Source organism: Grus americana, chromosome 14, assembly GCF_028858705.1.
Source record: "Grus americana isolate bGruAme1 chromosome 14, bGruAme1.mat, whole genome shotgun sequence".
In the NCBI taxonomy this organism is placed as follows: domain Eukaryota; kingdom Metazoa; phylum Chordata; class Aves; order Gruiformes; family Gruidae; genus Grus; species Grus americana.
This window is the reverse complement of record NC_072865.1, coordinates 9,983,445-10,005,583: the sequence shown is the minus strand read 5'-3', so window position 1 is coordinate 10,005,583 and position 22,139 is coordinate 9,983,445. Positions and strand designations below refer to the sequence as shown.

Below are 22,139 nucleotides of genomic sequence, written 5' to 3'. Positions count from 1 at the left end.
GCTCCCGCGGGGGCGCTGTCCCTCCCAGCTCCCCTCCGGCGGCAGCGGCGGCGGCAGTGGGTCCCCTGCGGGCTCCGCCATGGCGCCGCCCGGCCCACTGGCCCCCGGCCCGCCGCTCTCTGCCGAGCCTCGCTAGCCTGAGCCGCGGCACCGCCGCCATGAGCTCGCGGCAGCCGGACGCTCCCGGTAAGGCCCCCCTCAGCTCCGCGCTCCCCACCGTCCCGGATAGGCCGCGGCGGGGCGGGCGGGCGGCGGCGCTGAGCGCTGCCCTCTCTGTTCGCAGCGCTGGAGCAGGGCGGCGGGGCCCGCCCGGGCAAGATGTCGCTGCCCGTCGGTGTGCCGCGGCGGGCCTTCAGCTACGACGACGCCCTGGAGGACACGGCGCCCATGACGCCGCCGCCCGCTGACCTGTGCGCCAACGTCCTCTGGAAGCAGCCGGTCATCCCCGAGCGCAAGTACCAGGAGCTCTCGAAGGTACGGGCCGGCCGGTGGCCCAGGCCCTGGTTTGCCTCTGGTGTTGCCGCTGCAGCCTGGCCCTGGCAGCCCTCCGGCCTGGCCGAGGCACCGCACCGGGCGAGCTGCCCCCTCCTGCCCTCTGCAGCAGAGACCTGCTGTCCCCGGGAGCGGGAGGTGCCTGGGGCCAGACACTGGCTTTGCCGCCTGGCCCTGTTGTGGGAACACTGAAGTTTGGTTGGCATAGGTGTGTTCTGGGAGTCCCATCAGTTATGGAGATGTTTATGGGTAAAAAAAAGCTGTAACTAAGTGTAATTCAACCAGAGCAAAAGGGTAGATTTCGATTGGATGTAAATTCTTTATGGTGAAGGGGTGAGACACTGGAACAGGTTGTCCAGAGAAGCTGTGGATGCCCCATCTTTGGAAGTGTCCCAAAGTCAGGTGGGACAAGGCTTTGAGTAACCTGATCTAGTGGAAGATGTCCCTGTCTGCAGCAGGGGGGCTGGACTAGATGATCTTTGAAGGTCCTTTCCAACCCAAACAGTTCTGTGAAATGGCCATTGGGATTTTTGAGTGCAGGACCAGCTCTTTTAAATTTAGAGCCTGTTTTCTAAGTTTGAAGTGATGTTAAATGTTGTTGAATGGAAGTAAATAACTCTGTATCTGTTTGAGCTTAACCTTTACTTTTCACCTCATTTTGTTTTTAAGATCTTTCTCATGGAAGAAAATCTAAAGTTGTGGTTTGGCACAAAGCAAACTGTCCAGGCAGGGATTGGTAACTCCTGTGTTAGGAGGAGGAAGTCTGTGTTTCACAGGCTTTCTTGTTTTCTAGCATTCATTGTCTGATTCTTTGTTGCTAGGGTCTTGTGATCAGTGGTAGAGCTATGACCACTAGATACACTGAATGAGAAACAGAATAAAGGGGAAAACAAGATCTAAACACTGGCCTCTGATCTGCCATTCTGTAAATAGTTTGTGTTTGAGCTGTGGAAGAGTGCTCTTGTCCAGTTGACCTTGGGGTCCAATTTGCAGTTACTAGAGTGGAAGTAGATATGTTCTGGTTTCTTTGCTGTTGGCCTTTTTGTACTTGGAGTAACAACTTGTTGGCTCTGAGCCCAGTAAATTTTCAAGTGTTGGATGCAAGTTGCTTGTCCATTGCTAAGAATTGTAAGGTTCAAGCTCTAAACATTCCTGTAGTGAGAACAGTGTACAGGTTTCTTCCATGGGATGAAGGCTAGCTGCTGGAGCAGCTTGGCCTTGTCTCATCTAAGTAGTCAGAGATGTGTCCTGGCAAGGTGCTGAGAATCTTTCTCATCTTAAACTGTTACCCTGCTTCTTCCCCACAGATTGAGGAAGGGGATGCTAGCATGAATGCACCTGTCATAACTCCATCATCATCCACTGAAAGTGTGAACAAGGTACCTGTGGTGAAGGCCAAGGCCACTCATATCATCATGAACTCTCTCATTACAAGTAAGAACTCTCACCTCTAATGTGGTGGCTAATGGGGTGTGGGCATGCAAGTGTGCTCTGACTTGGTAGTGCCTCAAGGTAACTACCAGTGTTCCTCGACAGCTTGTGGGTGCAGACTGACTCTACTCTTGAGCTGTATGAGGTTTTTTGGAGGATGCTTCTGGAAGGAAGTGAGGAACTAGGGAATGGGCCACAGTTACTGCCTCTGTTTCCGGGTGATGAGGGAGGGGTGCAGCGTATGTATCTGCTGACAGGACACTGCAGTCCATGCCAACTTGTTGCTGGAGTGCAGAGGCGACTGCTGCTGCTACTCTGCTTATTAACTTGCTATTTCTGAATGACAGGTAAAGCTCTAAAATTAACTGGCCTGGTGTGGCGAGCTGACATACTGTGCTAATGGAGCACTTGCTGGCATTTATGTTAGTTAATAGCAGAAGCAGCTGTCTTGCTAACACTAACACTTCAGAAAAACCACCACCTCATAAATCATGATGCCTTAAAATCAAATTGGGTCAGTTATGTTTGCAGAGGAGATGTGCCCATTTGCAACAAGAAGAGTTATTCATGTGTTAATCTGTCCCTGCTGCCTCTTAGCAGCTGGGATCTGAGCTTCATCTTTTCCTCCAAGCAGTGCTTCCAAAGACCTCTCGATTTTCAGACCAGCTATTTTGGAATAGCTGTACATTTGTGCTTATTTCAATCTTGGCTCAAAAATAACTGACACATCAGAAAATAACATCCAGGAATATGGACTTTCTTCTGGAAAGCAGCTCCTCTAGTCTAATGATAAAATTGTAATCTAGTTAAAACCATGATGGCCTAAAAATGTTCTTGTGCAGTAAGAAATCAGGAGCCCCAACTTAGACCTCCCAGGAAGAACATTCAGTCACAAGTTGGAAAAAAGCAGACAAAAGTCCTCTAGATTTCTCACAGTGCACCATCCCTGCAAATAACTTTAACATGAGAAGTGTTATCTGCTTTAAAGAAGACATTGGGCTTTTCCGGTAATCTTTCTTTGTGCTCTAATTCCTTTTGGCTTTTTTCTTAGTTCCATTAGGGAGTGAACATCTTATGCTGGTAATGTGTGTGTGGGGAAAAGTGCTTATATTTTTCGGAACTGAAGTTGATATCAGTGTATTAGATGCTGGCTCTGTGTTTGGCTGAAATAGCTTATTTTACCTAACCTAGAATCACTGAGTGTCTTTACCACCTGTTCTGCAAGGCTGTCATTGTCAGATTAGCTAGTGTGGGCAGTCTTTCAGTAGACTTCATTTTTTGTTGGCTAAAACACCTCCCTTGAATCTAGAGGGTCACTTAAAATGTCCAGCTTATTGGGGTCTCCTAGATTTAGGAAGCTGTAATTAGGAGTGATGCAGCTTCTTGGGTGACATAGGTTTAATTACAGGTGTTGCATTTGTAATTCATCTGGTGATTTGGGGCAAATCACTGCTCATCTGACTTAACTCTGTGACTCAGGATAGTTTTCAAGTCAGAATATCTCATTAGCTTCATCTTGCTGCCTCTGTCAACTCATCACAACATGTAGGTTTGAATGATGAAAAAAGGGTTCTACATTTGGTTGCTTAAGTTGCCTTTGCTAGAACTGCTTGTGGTGGCATTTCTGTGTGAATTTGTGCTCTTGTCCATTTCAGAGCAGACTCAGGAGAGCATTCAGCGCTTTGAGCAGCAGGCAGGGCTGAGAGATGCTGGCTACACTCCCCACAAAGGCCTCACTACTGAGGAGACCAAGTATCACCGAGTGGCTGAGGCCGTGCACGTAAGGCTGTTTCGCATTGGCTTTCTCCGTGTAGGTTGTGTACTAGCTTAACACCTATCTGGTGACATAACTTTTGGAGCATGTTGCTAGGACTCTTTAAACTGCTCCCTCTGAAGGCTTGTAGCTCATTGTGTAAAAAAAGGTTACCCACTTATGTTTTAAAGTTAGCATTTATAGTTTTGAAACAAACTTTTTTCTGAAATCTGTCATTCCACAGTCATGTCAGACTATCACACTTGTCTTTCAAAGTGGGGACATCCCTACACAGAATCTATTTTCTTGCTGTACCTTTGGTGCCCTGCAGTTGACTGTTGTAGCTGTTTGTCCCAACAGAACTTGTAAACTGTGCTTTTCTGATGTGGAAGTTAACAAATTAAATGGGGCTTGCCTCTTACTGGAAATAAAGACAAAGGTCTTGAATCAACATGTTTCTGATGAGCTCAGTTGCCCATAGTAATCTCGCAGTTGGAGTTTATTAGTGAACTCTCCAAGTGTACTCCCACAAGGTCAAAGTTTCAATAACAGTGTTGGTGAATTGCATTAGTGTGGCTTGGATAGCCACAGGAAATGTTCTGAGAAGGTGCCTGTGTAGTTGGTGTTTGAACTGTAACTGCCCTTCAAGTGACTTCTTCAAAGTTCAGTTTGTACTGTCTGACTTGCAATAACCTGGTTCACATACACCCAGTTCCTGTTTATTTTGTGACCAGACATACTCTTCAAATGCAGTTCCTCTCGGTGTTGTAGAGCAGTGTTCCCATCCTGCTGTTTGTGGATTACTTCTTGGGGTCTAGTACTCCTACACCTTGTACCTTCTGTACAAGGTCTGGTCTCACCTTCAGCGGACATCTTGTGGGACTGAAAGCTTTGTTGCTCTGAAGTGCTGCTGACAAATGGTTGCTGTGGCATCTAGACTTGTCACCAGGTAGCTGCACTGATGTATAAGCTGGTTCTGCTACATCTGTGAATGCTGGTATTGAAGCAGTGTGTTACTGTTGGGCAGTGACTCTGAATTGCAGAGGGAGCTGTAGGTGTTACTTTACTTCCTCTAGCCTGAAGGATGTGTATTGAGCATAGCAGACTTCCGAAATGCTTAATCTGATGTGGAAAGAAGCTTAAGGGGTGTATGCAAGTATTGTAATACTGGGTTTAGCTTTAGGTGAAGTGACATTTAAATCCTTTATCATCTGTGATATAAACAATTGCCTAGTTTTGACAATAAAACTGGGTGTTTGTTCCTTACGTCTTGTATTTAAGCTCTGTTGCTTCTGTGTTTCTCTTGTTTCTCCTAATAGAAGCTAAAAATGCAGAGTGGAGAGATGACAAAAGATGACAGACAGACTTCTTCTGCTCAGTCCACTCCAAGCAGCACTCCCCACTCCTCTCCCAAGCATAAAACCAGGTACTCTTCCTGGCAGACCACTGCCTCCTTTGGTTTCCAACAGGCTGCTGAGGTTGGAGCTGCTACAAATAACCTTCTTATCCAGTGAGGGACTGTCTAAGTGGTGAAATTCAGAGCCTGCTGTGGATTTGTGTTGGATAGGTCTGAATATATTGAAAGCTTGTGGAACTTGAGCATACATATCTTCATCCTGACTGGTAACAAACCTGCTAAGATCATTTAAATTGCCCCTGATAACATGTAAAGTTCCTGGCACAGTGGGGCCACTTCAAGTATTTGTTCTCATGTTTTGTACATCTCAATGATTTTTCCCTAGGGGTTGGTTTAGTCAGGGATCCTCTACTTCTATCACTGGCCAAGACTTTGCCATGGAAGCTGGTGGGGACAAATTGCTATCTGAAAGATGGAGCTTGTTTGGACCCAAAGCCATCCAGAAATCCACCAATGATCCAGGTATGTCCTCTAAAATCTCCTGCCCTGCAAGAGCACGGGAAAACTGCCACACAACAAACTCTCTAGCCATTTCTGGAGCCTTATTCTGCTTGTGTTGTTACTTGGACCATCTTGTGAATGTGTGCTATTCGTATCATTTCTGTGTCTAAATATAACAGTCAGGTAAAACTTATGCCAAGGGTCTGAAAGTAGAAAGAAGTTGCACTTAGCTGCAGTGGAAGGACAGGGTGTGAAGGTGACAGCTTTTTACTCTTTCTCTGCTGTCCGGTGGAACCAGAACTGGAACTGTCAGCCACTGCTGTGGAATAGGCTTTAGATGACATGAAGCTGCTGGGTCTTGCATAGGCTTTCTGCAGTGTTGGGCAGCAGTGACACTGCTTACTCCTGGCAGCAGTGGAAAAAGGACTTGGCTTGTTTTCCTAGCTCTTACTTGCTGTGATTTTTTTTCATCAGGAGGATTTACCATCCAATCCTATAAGGGTGCCCAGAAGCCATCCCCAATGGAGCTGATGCGTGCTCAGGCTACTAGGATGCCAGAGGATCCAGTCACCTTCAAGCCACCCAAAATGGACATTCCAGTCACAGAAGGGAGGAAACAGTCTCCACGTTCCCATAGTATCAAACCTCGAGATCTGAACGTGCTCACTCCCACTGGGTTCTAGGAAGAATGCTTCTGATGTCGTTAGTGGGCTACAGGCTGTCTTAGGCTCTGCTTCCCTGTCCCATCGTGCTGCAGTAAAATAGGAAAGTCTCACTTCCAGCTCTTCATCTCAGAAAAGGAAACAGATGTGACTATCCTCCTAAAGCCAGTCTTGGAAAAACTCCTGCACTAGTACTAAACCGATGTAAACCATCCTGTCTGCTCTATTGCACCAGTTGGGTCTGCTAGGCTGTGCTAGATGTGCTTCCTGGCACATTATGCCACAGTAAAACCTTGAACCATGTTTTGTGGGACAGGACTGCAGGTGATGTGCAGGCAGGCTGACTTGTCTACCTGTAGTCTGATTGTATTGTCCTGCTCAGTGCTGAAGTACTCTCAGTATACAGACCAGCAGAAAATGATGAAAACAAGCAAGGACTAAAAACTGGACCATTAACTGCCAGCAGAGAGTTGCTCTGGGAATGTGGTGGGTCGGTTTTAAATGTGGCACTCCCTTACTCTCCAGTGTGACCTTACAGTTCAACACCTAGTATTTCTTTTTCTTAGAATTTTTTTAAAGGAAAATGGTCACTGCTCCACTTCTAAGATGCTCTTATTAGAAAGGCAGGGAGCAGAATCTAATGGGGCTTGGCAGTAATGAGGAAGAATTGCTTCTCTTCCAGCTCTTCATGTTCTGCCAAAAAGGTGGAAATGACCAGAGCTGGTGTGGCTTGAACCAAGTAATCCTCCTCTTCTTTCTGCAAAACAACACTGTCCTGCCTTCTAGACAGACTTAGAGATGTTCTGACACTGAGTGCTGCTTGATTAGGTTTATTTTTCTAGCATCTTGTATGAATCATGTAGAAGTGTATTAAACACCGGGGCACTTCTTAAATAGGGTTTTTTGTTTCGTCAGCATTAAATGCATTTTGCAGGGCTGGGGGAGGACTGAGAGCAGATCAGAATTAAACATACCTCCCCACTATGATACAGCTATATGTAATTTTTGGCCTATGCAGAACCAGTTACTGGCAACAGCTAACACTTGCTTTCATGAAAAGTGGAAGGAACTCCTGGCTACCATCTCATCCCTGAAGCATTGTAGGCAGTGTTGCTCTGTAATTGTCATCTGTCCTGTGGCAAACAGGTCTCCTCTCTTGATCTCATGATTGTGTTGCAGAGCTCCCTTAGGCAGCAACAGGCTTTCTGTAGTGGCGAGGTGGCAGCAGCAGCTTTGCATCTGGTACTGGAAGCTTCTCTGTTGCCAGGACATCATACAGAGATTACTTAAGAGCTGGTAACTGTTGAGCTCTGGGGTTTCTGCCTTCTTAAACTGAACATTCCTCCTGGAGGGTGAGGCAGGAGTTGGCTTGCTTGGCTAGGTGCTGTCCCCTTTGAAGATGTATATTTTGTGGCTCTGCTTCCTCTCAAGCTTCAACAGCACTGCCAATGATGTGTTGTGTTGAAAGTCTCCCACCCAACCAAGCAGTTTTTGCTGTTGCCACTCATTTGCACCTTGGCAATCAGTCTCTCATTTGACATTAATTTATTTGTTGTCTGTATTCATGTCTCTAATGTGTATGATTTTTTGTTTGTTACAAGAAAATAAAATTCCTGTGAATGGAGGTCCTTGGTGTGTGTTAGTGCTGGCAAAGCATCTGTGGAGGAAATGCGGGGCTGTCCAGTGAGCATGAGGTGAAGGTTCTGCCTAATGAGGCTCTGGCAGCACTTGCACTGGGGTAAAATGGTTGATCTGTAAAACTCCCTTTTTGACAGGGAGACCAGGTTTAAAGCCAGACCCAGTCCTGTCTTGGGGCTTGTGCAGACAAAACTAAACATGAAATCTTTGTGTTTTCGTGAGCTATTCAAATGGTGATTATTCATGTCCCTGAGATTGCTTTTGTGGCTTGTGTACTGTGTTTGTACCTGTACTGTGAAGGTGGGCAGAGGTGTGGGAGCCAGGCTGGTGTTTGGAGGTGCCCAGCTCCCAGTGGTGTTGCCATCCCTGCTTTGCCTTCCTCTGAAAAGTTCTGCTTTGAGTGCTGTTGTAGCATTTGTAGCTGCCAAAGTGCTGCTGACGTTCCCCTGGGCTGGGGATGTCTGAGGGTTTCCTGTGCTCCTAGAGCATTAGCAGAACTAAAAGTGATGAAATACAGCCTGAAGCACACAGGTACTCTGGTACAGGCTGCTGCTGCAGGTCTTGGTTACATGGGCTAATCTCATAGTTTGGAAAGGCTGGGGTTAAAGTGTGGCCTCTTGGTGTGATATTCCATTTTCTGTATTTTATTCCAGCATCGTTTTGGGGATAGGACCAACATATCAGAAAATCATAGAATGGTCTGGGTTGGAAGGAGCTCCAAATATAATCTAGTTCCAACCCCCTGCCATGGGCAGGGACACCATAACATCTGTAACTATGGACCTCTTGCTGGAATGCAGCTTCTTTTCTAGTCTAATGATGGAAGTCTAATCCAGATATAAAAGGACCTAACTGGAAAATACACCTGAATGAGCATACCATGCAGGAAGAGCTGCTTTCTAGAGCAGAGAGCACTTGGAGTTTGCACTGTTGGGAATGCTTCTGGACTACTACTCCCAAAACAGACTTTACTTGTCCCTGGATTAGAGGGGCAATGTCATGCAGATGAGTGCTTTGTTCTACATCTGGCAGTTGGGAAGAGCCTTCCTAAAGAACAAGGAGCAAACCTGTGAGCCCCCAGTCAGACCCTTCCAAACAGTTCTGGTCTGACTGAAGCCAGGTGTCTGGATGAGGCCTTGCAAGCACCAGGTCTGCAGCGTCTGCAACACTGACATTGGGATTACTCCATTCCTGGCCAGGACTGTGCTGCTTGATGCTCCAGGACTCTGGTCCTCTCATTAGGACCCTGCCAAGGATCACCCACCACAGGGGCAGATAAAAGGGTGGTGGGCAGTTACAGGAGTCTTTCTGCCACTCCCAACCTCTGTTGCCTCTGAACTGTCTGAGGAGACCTATGGAAATGCTTAGCTGCTCTCTGACCACAATGTGATTTGAGTTGATGGCAGTGTATTTGAATTGAATACTTATCTTCATCTTAACACTCATGCTTGCCTGCACTGTGGACACTTCAGTGTGTTCTGGAAGAGGTGCAGCCTTTTCAGCTGATGCTGCTATCCAGTCCTCCCTCTTGACATGCTAATCACCTTGGATGTATTTGATTTGGAACAGATATGTTCCTCTCCTGAGGACTGTCGAGGATGGCTTGGGGATCTCTGCACTGTGAATGCCCTCACTGCAGCCCATGCCTGTTTTTTTTTTTCTTAAATACCACATTTTCCTAAACATCGCACAGGTATTTTGGCATTTTGCTTCCTGTGCAAACTATTGTCAGAGTTTATGGCTGTGTTAGTCTGACGCTATCCCAAGGTACAGCTGACAGAGCTCTGCGCTTCCTTTGGGCAGGGCTGGCACCAAGATGGAAGAGTCCCAGCAAATATGAAAATAATTTATTTTTTAAAAGTCTACAACGTGCCTCGTAGAACTATAAGAGGCGGCAGGTTTGAAAGGAAATTCTGAGACCATGTAAACCAGATGTTTTTCCAAAGAAATATATAAACAAACCCATATGACACTTGAGACTGCAGTGTGAGAGGGGGGTTTTACAAAGGAAACATGAAGCTCTTTGTGCCCCCTGCTGCAGTGCTTGTCTCCATCAAGTAGCAGTGACAATGAGGAACAACTCCCGAAGCATGCACAATTTCTCCATGATCTGCAGGGGAAAAGGCTGCCCCAGGACCTGCTCCATTTGGCTGATGAAGTCCTCTATCTTCAGTTGAATTTCCAGATAGCTGATGTCATCGCCATCCTGGAGCTTGGGCTTGGCTTTCTGAATGATCAAGTCCATCCGGTCATTGAGTGAGCTCCGTAAGTGCTCTGCAAGAGGAAAAGCTGGTGGGGAGAGGCAACACACAGTGGGCTGTCTGACCTGTTCAGGGATAGATTGCAGCATGCCGCAGGCAACGCTGCAGTGAGGAGCGGTTGGGAACCATGCTGATCCTCTCACAGTTATCCTTGGTGCTTCTGCGCAAGGTACTGTCCCCTCCTGGAGCTCAGTCTGATCGTGGAGAGAGCCCAAGAAACGGGGAGGTGGCAGGGCTTGTAGCTTCCTTTTCTCCTGTGCTAGTGGCAGACTGGACAGCTGTCCAGCTTCAAAGGAGAGTCCCCAAAGAGCTTAACAACAGTGATTGTCTAGGGCTTCAGGGAGAATAAGAGTCTATGCATGTGTGATGGTGGGTTCCTCTGCATTCCTCCATGAGAGCCTTAACCCTGGGCTAAAGCAGCTGAAGTTGGGAAGAGGCTTTAGGAATTTTCTGGTAAAATGACTTTAGGGAGTTTTAGGGAGTGTTCTGTAACTGTGCCACTCTCCTGGGGTCAGAAATACTGCTCCTTCCATGGCTTCTGTGCGTGGTGTTCCCTGCCCACTAAGTGCTGAGTGTGCCCTGACTTTACCATCCCTTTGACTTTTGCTTTTCCTCCTAAACCACCCTATTCTTCCACCCACTGTGTGTGCAACTTAGACAACAGTGGGTACAAAGCACCCCCTTGTGTACTTCTCAGTGCTGGGATTGATGCTTTAGGAAGTAGGCTCTTTCTTAGGGGCTAATCTTGGGGCAGCAGATTGGGTGCTGTGCTTCATGCAACATCACTTCTTTGCTCTGACTGCTGGGAATAGTTACTAGTGTGGATGGAGGCACATTATCTTTCTAAGAGTCAGTGGCTGTGAGTTCAAGAGTGATGAGAAGAGAGGAAAAAGGGCACTTTGGCTGTTCTGCTGCAGCCTCTTGATGAGATCGTGTTTGTTAAGGCCAGAACAGGCTACTTACCCAGCATTACGTTTTGGTAACTCAGCAGCAGCAAACTCAAGTACTGCAGCATCTCATCCCATCTTTGCCATGTTGCTGTTTCATCCTATGACAGGAGAGAGTATTTGGTTATTAGAAGAGGTTTTCTCCCGAGAAAACAAGGCAAAGGAGAGGTTGCACTGGATACCTGGTATTGCAGCAGCACAGAGGAGTGGCTCAGGAAGTACAGGATCTTGGACAGAGACAAGGGCAAGGTCGTGGGCACATCGCAACTATGCTGGAACAACAGCTCCAGCAGTTTGCAGCGCAGGAGCTGGCTCTCCATGGTGTTTAAGAAAGCTTCCCTGGAAGACAAAGGTGTTTACTCTGGGGGAGACAGCACAGCCTGACCAGGGGCAACTGCTCTAGCACGTTCCTGATGTCCTGCTGGTGCTGATCTGGTGCAGGGGCTGCCCAGCAGTGCAGTGGAAGGAAAACCACCAGACGTGAGACACACCTTTGTTATGCAGCTTGGCCATGGACATGTTTATGTCCTTAGGTTTGACCTGTGCCAACTCGAGGTCGGTACAGTTTGTGAAGCAAGCTTAGCTGCTTCACTTCACCCTGCCCAGCAGCCTGTGCAAAAGTTACCCATTCCTGCTGACTTGCAGGGAGCACAGCCAAGCAAGCGTGAAGTGGGGTCAGCGGCCAGCCGGATGTAGGAGACCTGTCCTGGGAGGAGTGATAGCTTGGTTAGAGTCAGTTTGGCTTGATTAGACCTGGTGTGTGCTCAGAGAGAGTTCTGCTAAAAGGGTCCGAAAGGGCTCCCTGCTGGGGCCAACAAGCATGGGTTTGGAATATCTGTGGGTCTGGTGGTCTCACATCAACGCTACAGCCAGTCAGGCCCTTGTGCTTTACCTTCAGATACTGCATTTGTTAGAAGCAAACAAAAGCATGTCAAGGCAAAGCTGCAAGAACCGCATCATATTTCTGATGAGCTTCTCAGTTGTCCCTGGGAACTGGTGATGTGTTTGCCAGTACTTAAACATGCTGATGCAGAGTGCTGCTTTTCAGACCCACTTTACAGTTTTAAGGTCTTAGAACTTTAACAAGTGGGAGAATCAACTTTTCTCAGCAACACACGAGTTGGGGAGATGCATTCAGCTGGCGATGTTCTACCTCCACGGCATCTGTCAGTCCAACAGCCACGTGTTTGCTGGCTGAGACACATAAATGATCCTGTCTTTCTATACCCTATGGTATTTTATGCATCCAGACTTGGATGTAAATAAGGAATAAGGCTATTGCTCACAGAGGCAGATGCTGCCTTGCACGTATTTGTCTCACCTTTGGCTCCTCAAGGGAATATTCAGTATAAATGGGAATATCACATCTGCGATCTTACAGGAGCTGCAGTTTGGAGATTTGTCCACTTCCACTGCGATGGACAACATCCGCTGGAGCAGGAGCATCACCCTAGGTTAGAGAGACAGTCAACATGAGGAGACACCACCCCTCGGCTTGCAAAGCAAAGCGGTGGGGATGGCACCTAGTTCAGCCTCATGCCTTGCAGTGACGTAGGGGAACATAGCAGGCTAGTTTTGGTGTCTCTTGGTGGCTTTTGAATCTGATGCTCGTGGAAGCAGAGCTAATCCCCAGATGGGCCCTCAGGAGGTCTCAGCAGTTATACTGAGCGTTGGTGGAACAGCACAGGGCAGCCTAGGTGGTGGGCCAAGAGCTCCAGCCTTATGAAAGAGGAGGATGCTCACTGAGCCAGTTTCCTAGCTGGTGAGGAAGTCTCTTGCTCACCAAGTGTATGTCTACCCAAAGGAGAACTTCAGGTACAGCCTGGCTTCCCTGACTTGACAGGGAGAGACTCTGGCTCCTCCCTGGCTTGGGCCCCATGATACTGACAGCAGGGAGCCAGGACTTCTGGGACTTACTTCTGGGCGAAGAAAGCTGGTGGAGCCATCTCTGCCTGGTCAGTGCTGGCCAGCCGTGGTGCAGATGAGCTGTGTTCAGCCCTTGCTTCTGCTGAAGAGGATGTAATTTCTTGTGGCTGCTCCTGGGGCTGGGAGAATCCGACTCCTGTAACTGCTGCGACCAACCATTCGACCACCTCCCTGGGACAGAAACAGGAATGTTAGCAGGGACAGGCCTGGCTTTGCTGCACTCTGACCTCTAGATGCACTTGGAGCTCAAGGAAAGACTCTGATGATGAAGAATACATCCCACCCACTTGGGACAGGCTAGGGAGTGTCCTCTGTTGAGCAGCAGATTTATACGCTTGTCAGTCCTGAGCAATGCAAATCTGACCTCATTCCTGGGAAAAACCCGTTAGATTGTGGCTGGAAATGCCTTGCATCATCTCTGGTGGTTTGCTTTTGTAAACCTGCTCCTGTTCTTTATACCTGGGCCCTACACTTCTCTCTGTATCCCAAGCTTGTTTCCTGGAAAGTCTGAAAGTCTGACCTGGAGTCTCAACAAGTGTTCCCTGAGCCCCTGTCTCTAAGCATCTGGTTAGAGAGTATGGGAGGAGGTGTCTCTTACTTGACATTGTTGAAGCACATGTCACACGAAAGCACTTTCTTGGCAATCGACTTCTGCAGCAGGCGCAACCTCAGGTTCTGCTGGAAGTCATCCTCCAGGGTCTGCACTACATACTGCAGGAAGAGGAGCCGGCCAGGGGGCTTCTCCTGAGGGCAGATAGAGATGGTATGAGCCTGGTGGAGCTGCAGGACGAGGAGCACCAGGGAATTTGGCTGTCTCGGGAATGGGCTGATGTACATGACTGAGGAGTAGCTCCAGGAGGGGCTGCCTGGCTCAGGCAATGCCCTGGGGGTTTGGCTGGACCTGTTCTGCCATTGCACTAGGGCTGTGGCCCACAGAGACTTTGTCTGTTTCTGTGTTTTCTTCAGATGAGACAACCTGCCTACAGCTTTGCAGCAGCTTAGGGAGCACCGCGGATAAAAGCGGGAGGCCCAACTGGCATTTGCTACCCTCAGCGGCTGCAATGAAACTGCGCGTTGGACCGGCCCATTCTGCAGCACAGCATGGCCGTGAGGCCCTGGGGCAACGCTTACCCTCAGGCACCGTGTACTGGATGATCCCTGCCCGATATGACACACACAGTGCCAAGTACCTGGTCCTCCATGATGTATTTCAGCAGCGTCCAGTCCCATCCCACCGTGGCGGTGTTGGCTGGATGGAGCCTGCAAGAACAGCACTGTCCATTTGTGCTGAACTGCCCGACCGTCTGCGTGGCAGCCCCGGGCCCTTCCCCAGCCCCACTTGCTCAGGGGCCTGCCCTGCCTTCTCTCCAGCTTTGCCCTCTCCCTTTCCCCTCCCCTGACCACGTTAATTTTTTGGAAGCACCTGAACTGGGGCTGTACACCATGGAGAGCATTGGCACTCCTGGGCCCGTGGCCTCACAAAACATTGTGCCTCTCTGCGGGAACCCTGAGGGCAGCGGGGTAACATCTCCAGCCCCCTCCAGCCCATGGTCCCCGTTGCAGCCCAGGAAATGCGTTTCTGCCATGTCACAGCAGTGAAGAATGAGATCTGCTCTTCAGGAGCAAGGCAAAGCCCTAGAGGGCTCCCTGGTGTCACAGGCTGTCCCTGTGATTAAATGATTAAAGCACACTCATGGTATAATTGGAGCTGCTGGTCTCAGCATCCCCTGCCTCTCTCACCCCCGCCGCCATCCTCCATCCACTTGGGGGTTTAGTGGCTGCTATCTGGGCCAGCAATGGTCCTGACCCACCCTCAGACAGCCCGGGGTGTGCCCGTGCTGATAACGGGAAGCAGGGGCAGGACGATCATCCTGGCTTATAGAGGAAATTGCTCCCTATTCTGTGGGTGAGGACCACGGCAAATAACTTTTATGCACCTAGCTAGCCCCAGGGCACTGTGGCAAAGGGAACACGTACATTTGGATCTTCATCAGCAGCATGTAGGTGTCCTTCAGGATCTCGCCTTGGTGGGGGTTCAACAGGATCTGTGTGATCAGGTAGGAGATGATTTCTTTGGGCGGACAGTGCCGGCGGGAGACGAACTCACTCAGGAAATGCAAGGTACCCTCCAGGAAGTTCTCCTCCATGGTGGTGCGCACCATGCTCAGCTTCCCACTGGGGATGAGCTCGGGTTTCCGCTGTGTGCAAGGCAAGGCAATGGGTGAAAGCCAGCTCCCCCTGACACAGAGGAACCCAGCTGTGATGGAGGGCCCACCAATGGAACTGCAATAACCAGAGATCCCAACTGCCTGGCAGAGCTTCCCCCAAAAGCAGAAGGGGAGCAGGGGCTGCCCTTGCTCCATCCTCTACTGCAGGGGCTGCTCTGAGCTGGCTCCATTTGGGCTTGGCAGCAGCTGCTCTGAACCCTGTTTACCTGCTGTGTTTCCCTGTTGGATGCTATGCCTTGGAGGAAGAGGTGCTGGACTCCGCTCCTCCTGAAATAGTGCAGTTTGTTCAGCCAGGTCTTGCTGTCAGCCTTGGTCCTGGCTGGGGTCACTTGCTGGATTGCTCCGTGTGGTGGTGAGTCACCTGCTTCCAGCAAAGGCCCTCGGGCCATCCCTGGGGGTGTTGGGGTGGCTGGGGTAGGGCTCAGCCTCGGGGGCAGCTCCCTTTGCTGGCAGAGGTGGGGAGTCTCTTCCTGTGGGCCACTGGCTCTCCAGCTGCTGCTGCTGTCCATGCTGGAGGGGGACAGGGACAGCAGGTCTGAGTCCAGCTGCATGCTGGCCAGGGAGCCCAAGTCACTGTTAAAAGTGGTAGTGCTGCAGTTCTGCTCCGGGCTGCAGGATGAGCCGTGGCAGCTGGAGGCAGGAGAGAAGCAGCTACATTTCTCTGCGCTTTCTGCCGTGTCTGTGGTGGCACCGGGCTCCACAGGAGCACTGTGCCAGGGTGCTGCAGGGCTCGGCTCTGCTGTTGCCTCTGTTTCTTGCATTGTGGTAGAGCAGAGCTGAGGATGGGACGTGTGTGCTGCTGGGGCAGCAGGTGCCTGCCCAGGGTTCTGGTCAGCCCAGCTGGTGGTGTGGGGAGGGCTGCATGTGTCCTCCGTCAGGTCAATGATGGCAAGGCTGCTCCATGGTGCTGGGTCTGTGTTCATGTCCTCGCCGGTCAGATCGATGATGTCCTGTGGGGACAGAGGGGCCAGTGCTGTCAGCAATGGTGGCACCTGGGTGCCTTGGTCCTCCCCTGCCAGGGACTTCTGCTATGGTGGCACTGTTACCCCAGCCAAGGGGGAAAAGGGGTTCATTGGCACCAGACCAAGAAAACAGGGGCAAAGACCCTGCTGCCTGGCTGAGGGGACAGGGCAGCCTGCGGGGTAGCAGCCCCGAGCTCTAGTGTCGGCCTCCCCTGGCAGCACGGCTGAGCCCAAGCCCGGACCAGGGCTCTTCTTCCCTGCAGAGACAAACCCCCTGCTTCCCCTGGGGCTCCTCACAGCAACAGGCTGGGTCCTCTGCTCCAAACACCTCTCGCCTTGGCCCACCGTGGGCCTGGCTGCCTGCTCAGCTCCCTCCCAGGATGGGGAAATGCCAGACCCCCTGGGGTGCCCAGGGAGGGCAAGAGGAGCGCAGCCAGTGCTCCTGTCCTCTGTCCCCAGGGGCTCCTGCCCAGCGCTGGCAGAAGCAGCACAGGATCCAAACCTCAGCACCCCCCCTACGGCACAACCTCACCCACTACACGGACACGAGCGGTGAGGAACGGAGCTACCTTCACATCCATGGCACCAAGCCAGAGTTACAGCAGCCCCGAGACTTTGGGGACTCCCATCTAGGACTCGCTGGGTGATGCAGCACCCAGAGCTCCAAGGACGCACCTGTTTGAGGGGCAGCGGGAGCAGGCAAGGCAAGGCAGCTGTGTCCGCACCACCAGCAGGCAGGACACGGCACTTTGCAGGATCTTGACGTGCCCAGGAGGGGTCAGAGCCTGTTTGCTCTCGGAAAAAAAACCCCCTCAGCGTCTCAAAGCAGGAACACGTTTTGCAGACAATTTAAATCCATTTTTTTCCCCTGACTCAGACCTGCTGCCTATCCCAAGAAGGGTCTGCGTGTAGCCTGGGGAGATGGCAAAACCCAGCAGGCCTCACATGCTCAGGGAAGCCGGTGGAGCCGAGGAGGGCCAGAGGCTGCCCTGGCTCCAGCTGGCCCCGCCGCAACGGACGCTGCGGAACTGTCGGCGTTTCAAAACTGCATTAGAACCGGGAACAATGACACCGGGTGGGTGTGGCGGGGGGCGGACAGACTGTTCCCCCCTGCCCGGGGCTGTGCCTCGCTGGCAGCCTCGTGCCCCGAACCACCGCCACACCGGCCCATCATCCCCCTATCTGCGGGGCGGCCCAGGTGAGGGGGACGGTGGCCGCCCCACCACGGCCCAGGGCTGTACCCCTGCCGGGGGCTGGACCCAGCTGGGTACCCCAGGGGCTGCAACCCTCCTCGATGTGCAGCTGAGGGGACCAGGACACTCCACGGCTGGCGCTGGGGGTCGGGGTCTTCCTGGGGGACGAGGCCAAGGGGGCTGGGACCCCTCCGGGGACACACACGCTTGAGGATCAGGCCTCTGCCGGCAGGAGGTGGCCAAGGGGACCTGAGCCCTCCTGGGAGAGGTTGGGGGGGTCCTTGGGGGCCGGGGCCAGGGATGTCCTGTGAGGGACGTGACCGAGGGGAACACGCGGCCGGGGCCTCCGGCCCGCCTGGCACGAGACACACACTGCGCCCTTTTGAGGCCCTCGAGGCTTCATGTCCCCGCGCGGCTCCCGTCCCCGCCCGCGCCTCACGGCCGCGGCGGAAGCGCCGCCATCTTTGTGAGGGGCAGGCAGGGCAGCGCCGCGCCCGGCGGGAGGTCCCGCCGTCCCGTCCCGCCCGGGGGCCGCCGACTCACCGCGGGGGGCGGCAGCGCGCGCCGCGGCGGCGACGGCGGGCGGTGACAGCAGCGACGCCGGGCTGGCAACAAGCGACTGCTCTTAGAGTCCGAGTCGCTTATGAAGACGACGCTGTCGGCCATCTTCGCGGCGGGCAGCGGCTCCGCCCCCCACGGGCCGGCGGCGACAGCAGCGGCGGCAACAGCGCGTGGGCCGGACCGGGCCGGGCCTGAGGGGTGGGCGGCGGAAGCTGCGTCAGTAGCGGCGGCGGCGGCGGGGCGGGGCGGTGGTGGCGGCTCCGGTGGCGGCGCGGCGCCGCCGCCATGGCGCTGTCGCCCTACGTGCAGGCCATGCAGGAGCTGTTCCGCGCCAACACGCGGAGCCGCGAGTTCCCAGCGCACGGCGCCAAGGTGCACTCGGTGGCCTGGAGCTGCTGCGGCCGCCGCCTCGCCTCCGGCTCCTTCGACAAGACCGCTAGCGTCTTCCTGCTCGAGAAGGACCGGCTGGTGAGCTCCTCCGACACCCGGAGTGGCCACTCGGGCCGGTACCGGGGCACCCTGAGAGCCCTTGGGCTGCGAGTAGTGATTGGGGCCGGTACCAGAGACCTCCCCCCGCCCCGGTCCCTGATGCTCAGACAGGTGGCTCGAACCGGGAGTGGGCCCCGGTTGTCGGGACGCCTGGAAGTGGGGACTTGGGCCTGTACCGGGACTCGGAGCGTTGCCAAGGACCGAGTGGGCTGGTGCCAGGGAGCCGGGACTGGAGCTGGTGCCTGGCAGGGGAGGTGGGGAGGGCTGCTCCGTCCCGACCGGCTGTGGGCAGGGAGCGTGACTGAAATGGCGGTGGAGCGCTGGGCTGGGCTCCTGCCCCATCCGGTAACCGGCAGCGGAACAGGGTGCAGCATGCTGGGATTCAGGACAGGAGCAGGGTAGAGCTGGGCTTGTCCCTCCCATGAATGGCTGTCCTCTCCCTCCAGGTGAAAGAGAACAACTACCGGGGCCATGGGGACAGCGTGGATCAGCTCTGCTGGCACCCCAGCAATCCTGACCTCTTCGTCACGGCGTCCGGGGACAAAACCATCCGCATCTGGGACGTCCGCACCACCAAGTGCATCGCCACTGTCAATACCAAAGGTGAGTCCCTGCCTTCCTGGGAGGGCTGTTGGGTCCCCCAGAACTTCTGCTGCAATGGCACAGTGCTTTGGACCCTTCTTGTAGGTGTTGGTGATCAGGGCATCTTTGCTGACTGCTTTTATCTTTGTGTTGCACTCACCTGTAAAGAGCAGTAGTGAACGTGGGGGCTGATTTACTCCGGTGTCAGGACTGGAGAAACTACTGAAATGTGACACTGGCTGTTAAAATGTTATGTGTGCTTGTGTCTGGAGTCTGTGGGCTGCAAGGCTGGACACTGGGAAGAGGCATGTTTACAGAGAGCCGTGGTGGAAGTAAAAGTTTGTGTGGATTCAGAAAGCAATTATTCAAATTCATGGGCTGGTTAACCCAGATACCATCTCTGCCCTTGGAGATCTCCAATTTTGAGTTGTTTGGGCTGGAAGTGGTGGTGTAAGATGGCAAACAGAAACATGCCTTGTTCTTACTGTCATTCACTTCTGCTTTTGCTGGACCTCGAAGATCACTGGGCTAAGAGAATCTTTGAGCTGACCTTGTTTGGTGGTTGCTGTGGTCCCATCTTGGCTGAAATGGGAAGAGCAGTCACGTACTCATGCTGGTGTGAAGCTGTGGTTCTGTTAAGTGTAATTTTCAATAACTGTATGTATTTGGACAGCTACTGTACAGCGTTTGTGTGTTAGACTGCAGACCTGGCAGTCTTTCCCATTTGGGAGTGGTTTGGAGTTTGTGGAGCAGATTGTGGCCTTGGATCAGGAATAAAAGCTGCCTGTCTGCTTAACTTGTGGCTGCTGTGGATTGTTGGGTGGAAACAGGACCTGCTGTCTTTCTGTCCCTCCAGGGGAGAACATCAACATCTGTTGGAGCCCTGACGGACAGACCATTGCCGTGGGTAACAAGGATGATGTGGTCACTTTCATTGATGCCAAGACGCATCGCTCCAAAGCTGAGGAACAGTTCAAGTTTGAGGTGAACGAGATCTCCTGGAACAATGATAACAACATGTTCTTCCTCACTAATGGGAATGGCTGCATCAACATCCTCAGGTGGTTATCTGTGGCAGCGGGTGGGCAGGGTAGCTGGGCTGGCTGCGGCAGGCATCGCTCTGCCAGCTTCTTTGCTGCTTTTGGGGAATCTGAGTCCCACACCCCAGTGATTCCCAGCCCTCTGGTGGAAACGAACTTGCCTGGAGCTGAGGTTGCCCCAGTTCTGGGCTGGGCTCCCCGAGAGTCACCCTGGTGCTTTGCCTCATTCACTCAGCACTCAAGGTTTCCAAGAGCGTTGCCCTGCACCAGCTTGACTTGCTCACAGTCCCACCTGCCCTGCTTGTAGACGAGCCCTACACTCCTCTCACTGCTTCCTGCCCTCTCCCTTCTTCTCCGCAGCTACCCAGAGCTGAAACCCATTCAGTCCATCAACGCCCATCCTTCAAACTGCATCTGCATCAAGTTTGATCCCATGGGGAAGTACTTTGCCACGGGCAGTGCTGATGCGTTAGTCAGCCTCTGGGATGTGGATGAGCTGGTGTGTGTGAGGTGCTTCTCACGGTAGGTAATGCTGTCCCAAAGTCATTTGCCTTGCCTCTCTGGTGACTGGGAGATGGCTCACCCTCTGCTTCGCTCTGTTGCTGCAGGCTTGACTGGCCTGTGCGAACGCTGAGCTTCAGCCACGATGGGAAGATGCTGGCGTCAGCATCAGAGGATCACTTTATTGACATTGCAGAGGTGGAGACAGGTAACGGTTTGTTTTTGGGGAACAGCAAGGAGGGAATAGGATGGAGGAGTGCTGGTGGAGCTGGAAGGGCGTTGGGAAAATCGGTCTACGGAAGAGCTTGGCTGTGCAGAGCAGAGCGCCGTGAGGGGGAGCCTGTGCCTCGTTAGTCTGTGGTAGACATGTGTGTCATGTCTGTGCCTTGTCACCAGGTGATTAAAAGGCGCTGAAGCAGTGTTTGTTCCTCCTCTGCCCTGTGCGGGAGAGAAGCAGCAGGTGCTTGGCTCTGGTGTGTGCTACGGAGCAGTGTGCAGTGGAGGCCAGGAGGCTTTCCAGGCTGACGTGACCCCTTTTCCATGCAGGAGAGAAGCTCTGGGAGGTGCAGTGCGAGTCCCCCACCTTCACAGTGGCCTGGCACCCGAAGAGACCGCTGCTGGCCTTTGCCTGTGATGACAAAGATGGCAAATATGACAGCAGCCGGGAGGCAGGCACCGTCAAGCTCTTTGGGCTCCCCAATGACTCCTAATGAAACCACACCGGGGGAGGCAATGCTTCCTTGCTCTCAGGGGTGGGAGAGTGCTCAGTTAGTGTAAGTGGGGGTAAGGAGATGGCTCACCTCCTTGCCTGCTTGGCAGAGCTGTGGCCTTTGGCTCAGCTGTGTGTGTACCGCTCTCAGGAGCGTTTGTAAAAAAAGCAGCTCGTGTGCTGGGGAGGACGGGGGGCGATGCTCACAGAGTCCCCTTCGCCAACTCTGAGCTGCTGCTGGGGGGGCTTGTTCCAAAGGCAAGTGGCCAAAGAAAGTCGGTCACTAGGGGTGACTGCTGAGGAGCCTCCTGAGGGAGGAGCTCCGGGCTCCCCAGCAGTGATGAGCCACGTGACCGTCCCCTTCTGCCCCACGGCCTGGTGGCGAGGGCAGCCATGGGAGCACAGCCTGCCCCGTCCCCTCCCAGACACCCTGTGTCCCTTCCCTACACTGGGGCAGCGAGGGGAGGGTGGGGGCATGCAAGTTGGGGAATGCGATGTTTCCCCAGCTGGGGCTTTTTTTTTTTTTTTTTTTGTATGTGTGTTGGTTTTTTTCTAATTTTGATAAATCCTCTTCCATAACGAAGGTGCCTGTGGCTGCTGCGGGGGTGGGAGGGGGTGAGGGGGGTGCTGAGCTGCTCTCCTGCGAGCTTCCCCTGCCTCCCTCCCCTTGACCAAGGCAGGGGCTGTCCCCCTTGTCCCGACTGCCTGTCCCGCGCTGTCACCCCACCAGGGGGCGCTGCGTCCCCACGCTGGGGACAAGTGACACGAGGGACACGGCACAGGGGATGGGGACAGCTGTAGGAGCCTGTCCCACTCCCGTAACCCTGCTCCCACCTGGCAGCACCCCGCAGGGATGGAGCAGGGACATGGCCGCAGCAGAAGATGCTGCCTGTCCCACGCCATGGC

At 52.8% G+C, this 22,139-nt stretch overlaps 3 protein-coding genes across 4 annotated transcripts; 2 read left to right on the top strand and 1 right to left on the bottom strand.

Moving 5' to 3' along the window:
• Window positions 1–12: 12 nt before the first annotated feature.
• KIAA1191 (KIAA1191 ortholog) lies at window positions 13–7,820 on the top strand. Its single transcript, XM_054841478.1, has 7 exons — window positions 13–186; window positions 284–474; window positions 1,800–1,926; window positions 3,579–3,703; window positions 4,996–5,102; window positions 5,419–5,555; window positions 6,009–7,820. Exons 1-7 carry the CDS (start codon window positions 159–161, stop codon window positions 6,215–6,217), a joined length of 924 nt encoding a protein of 307 aa, XP_054697453.1. The 5' UTR covers window positions 13–158; the 3' UTR covers window positions 6,218–7,820.
• SIMC1 (SUMO interacting motifs containing 1) lies at window positions 6,687–18,025 on the bottom strand. 2 transcript variants are annotated; one of them, XM_054841474.1, is made up of 11 exons: window positions 17,895–18,023; window positions 16,834–16,943; window positions 15,403–16,146; window positions 14,946–15,166; window positions 14,159–14,228; window positions 13,567–13,712; window positions 12,960–13,139; window positions 12,364–12,492; window positions 11,225–11,381; window positions 11,059–11,143; window positions 6,687–10,108 (listed from the first exon to the last, which is right to left on the bottom strand). In XM_054841474.1, the coding sequence occupies exons 3-11, from the start codon at window positions 16,117–16,119 to the stop codon at window positions 9,888–9,890; spliced, it is 1,926 nt and encodes a 641-aa protein (XP_054697449.1). In that variant the 5' UTR covers window positions 16,120–16,146; window positions 16,834–16,943; window positions 17,895–18,023; the 3' UTR covers window positions 6,687–9,887. The 2 variants fall into 2 exon arrangements, with proteins under 2 accessions (XP_054697449.1, XP_054697450.1); XM_054841475.1 differs by lacking the exon at window positions 16,834–16,943 and having other exon boundaries at window positions 17,895–18,025.
• An 88-nt stretch (window positions 18,026–18,113) lies between these two features.
• THOC3 (THO complex subunit 3) lies at window positions 18,114–21,812 on the top strand. The gene is made up of 6 exons (XM_054841477.1): window positions 18,114–18,380; window positions 18,848–19,004; window positions 19,840–20,044; window positions 20,384–20,545; window positions 20,632–20,732; window positions 21,071–21,812. Exons 1-6 carry the CDS (start codon window positions 18,198–18,200, stop codon window positions 21,232–21,234), a joined length of 972 nt encoding a protein of 323 aa, XP_054697452.1. The 5' UTR covers window positions 18,114–18,197; the 3' UTR covers window positions 21,235–21,812.
• The last annotated feature ends 327 nt before the right edge of the window (window positions 21,813–22,139 follow it).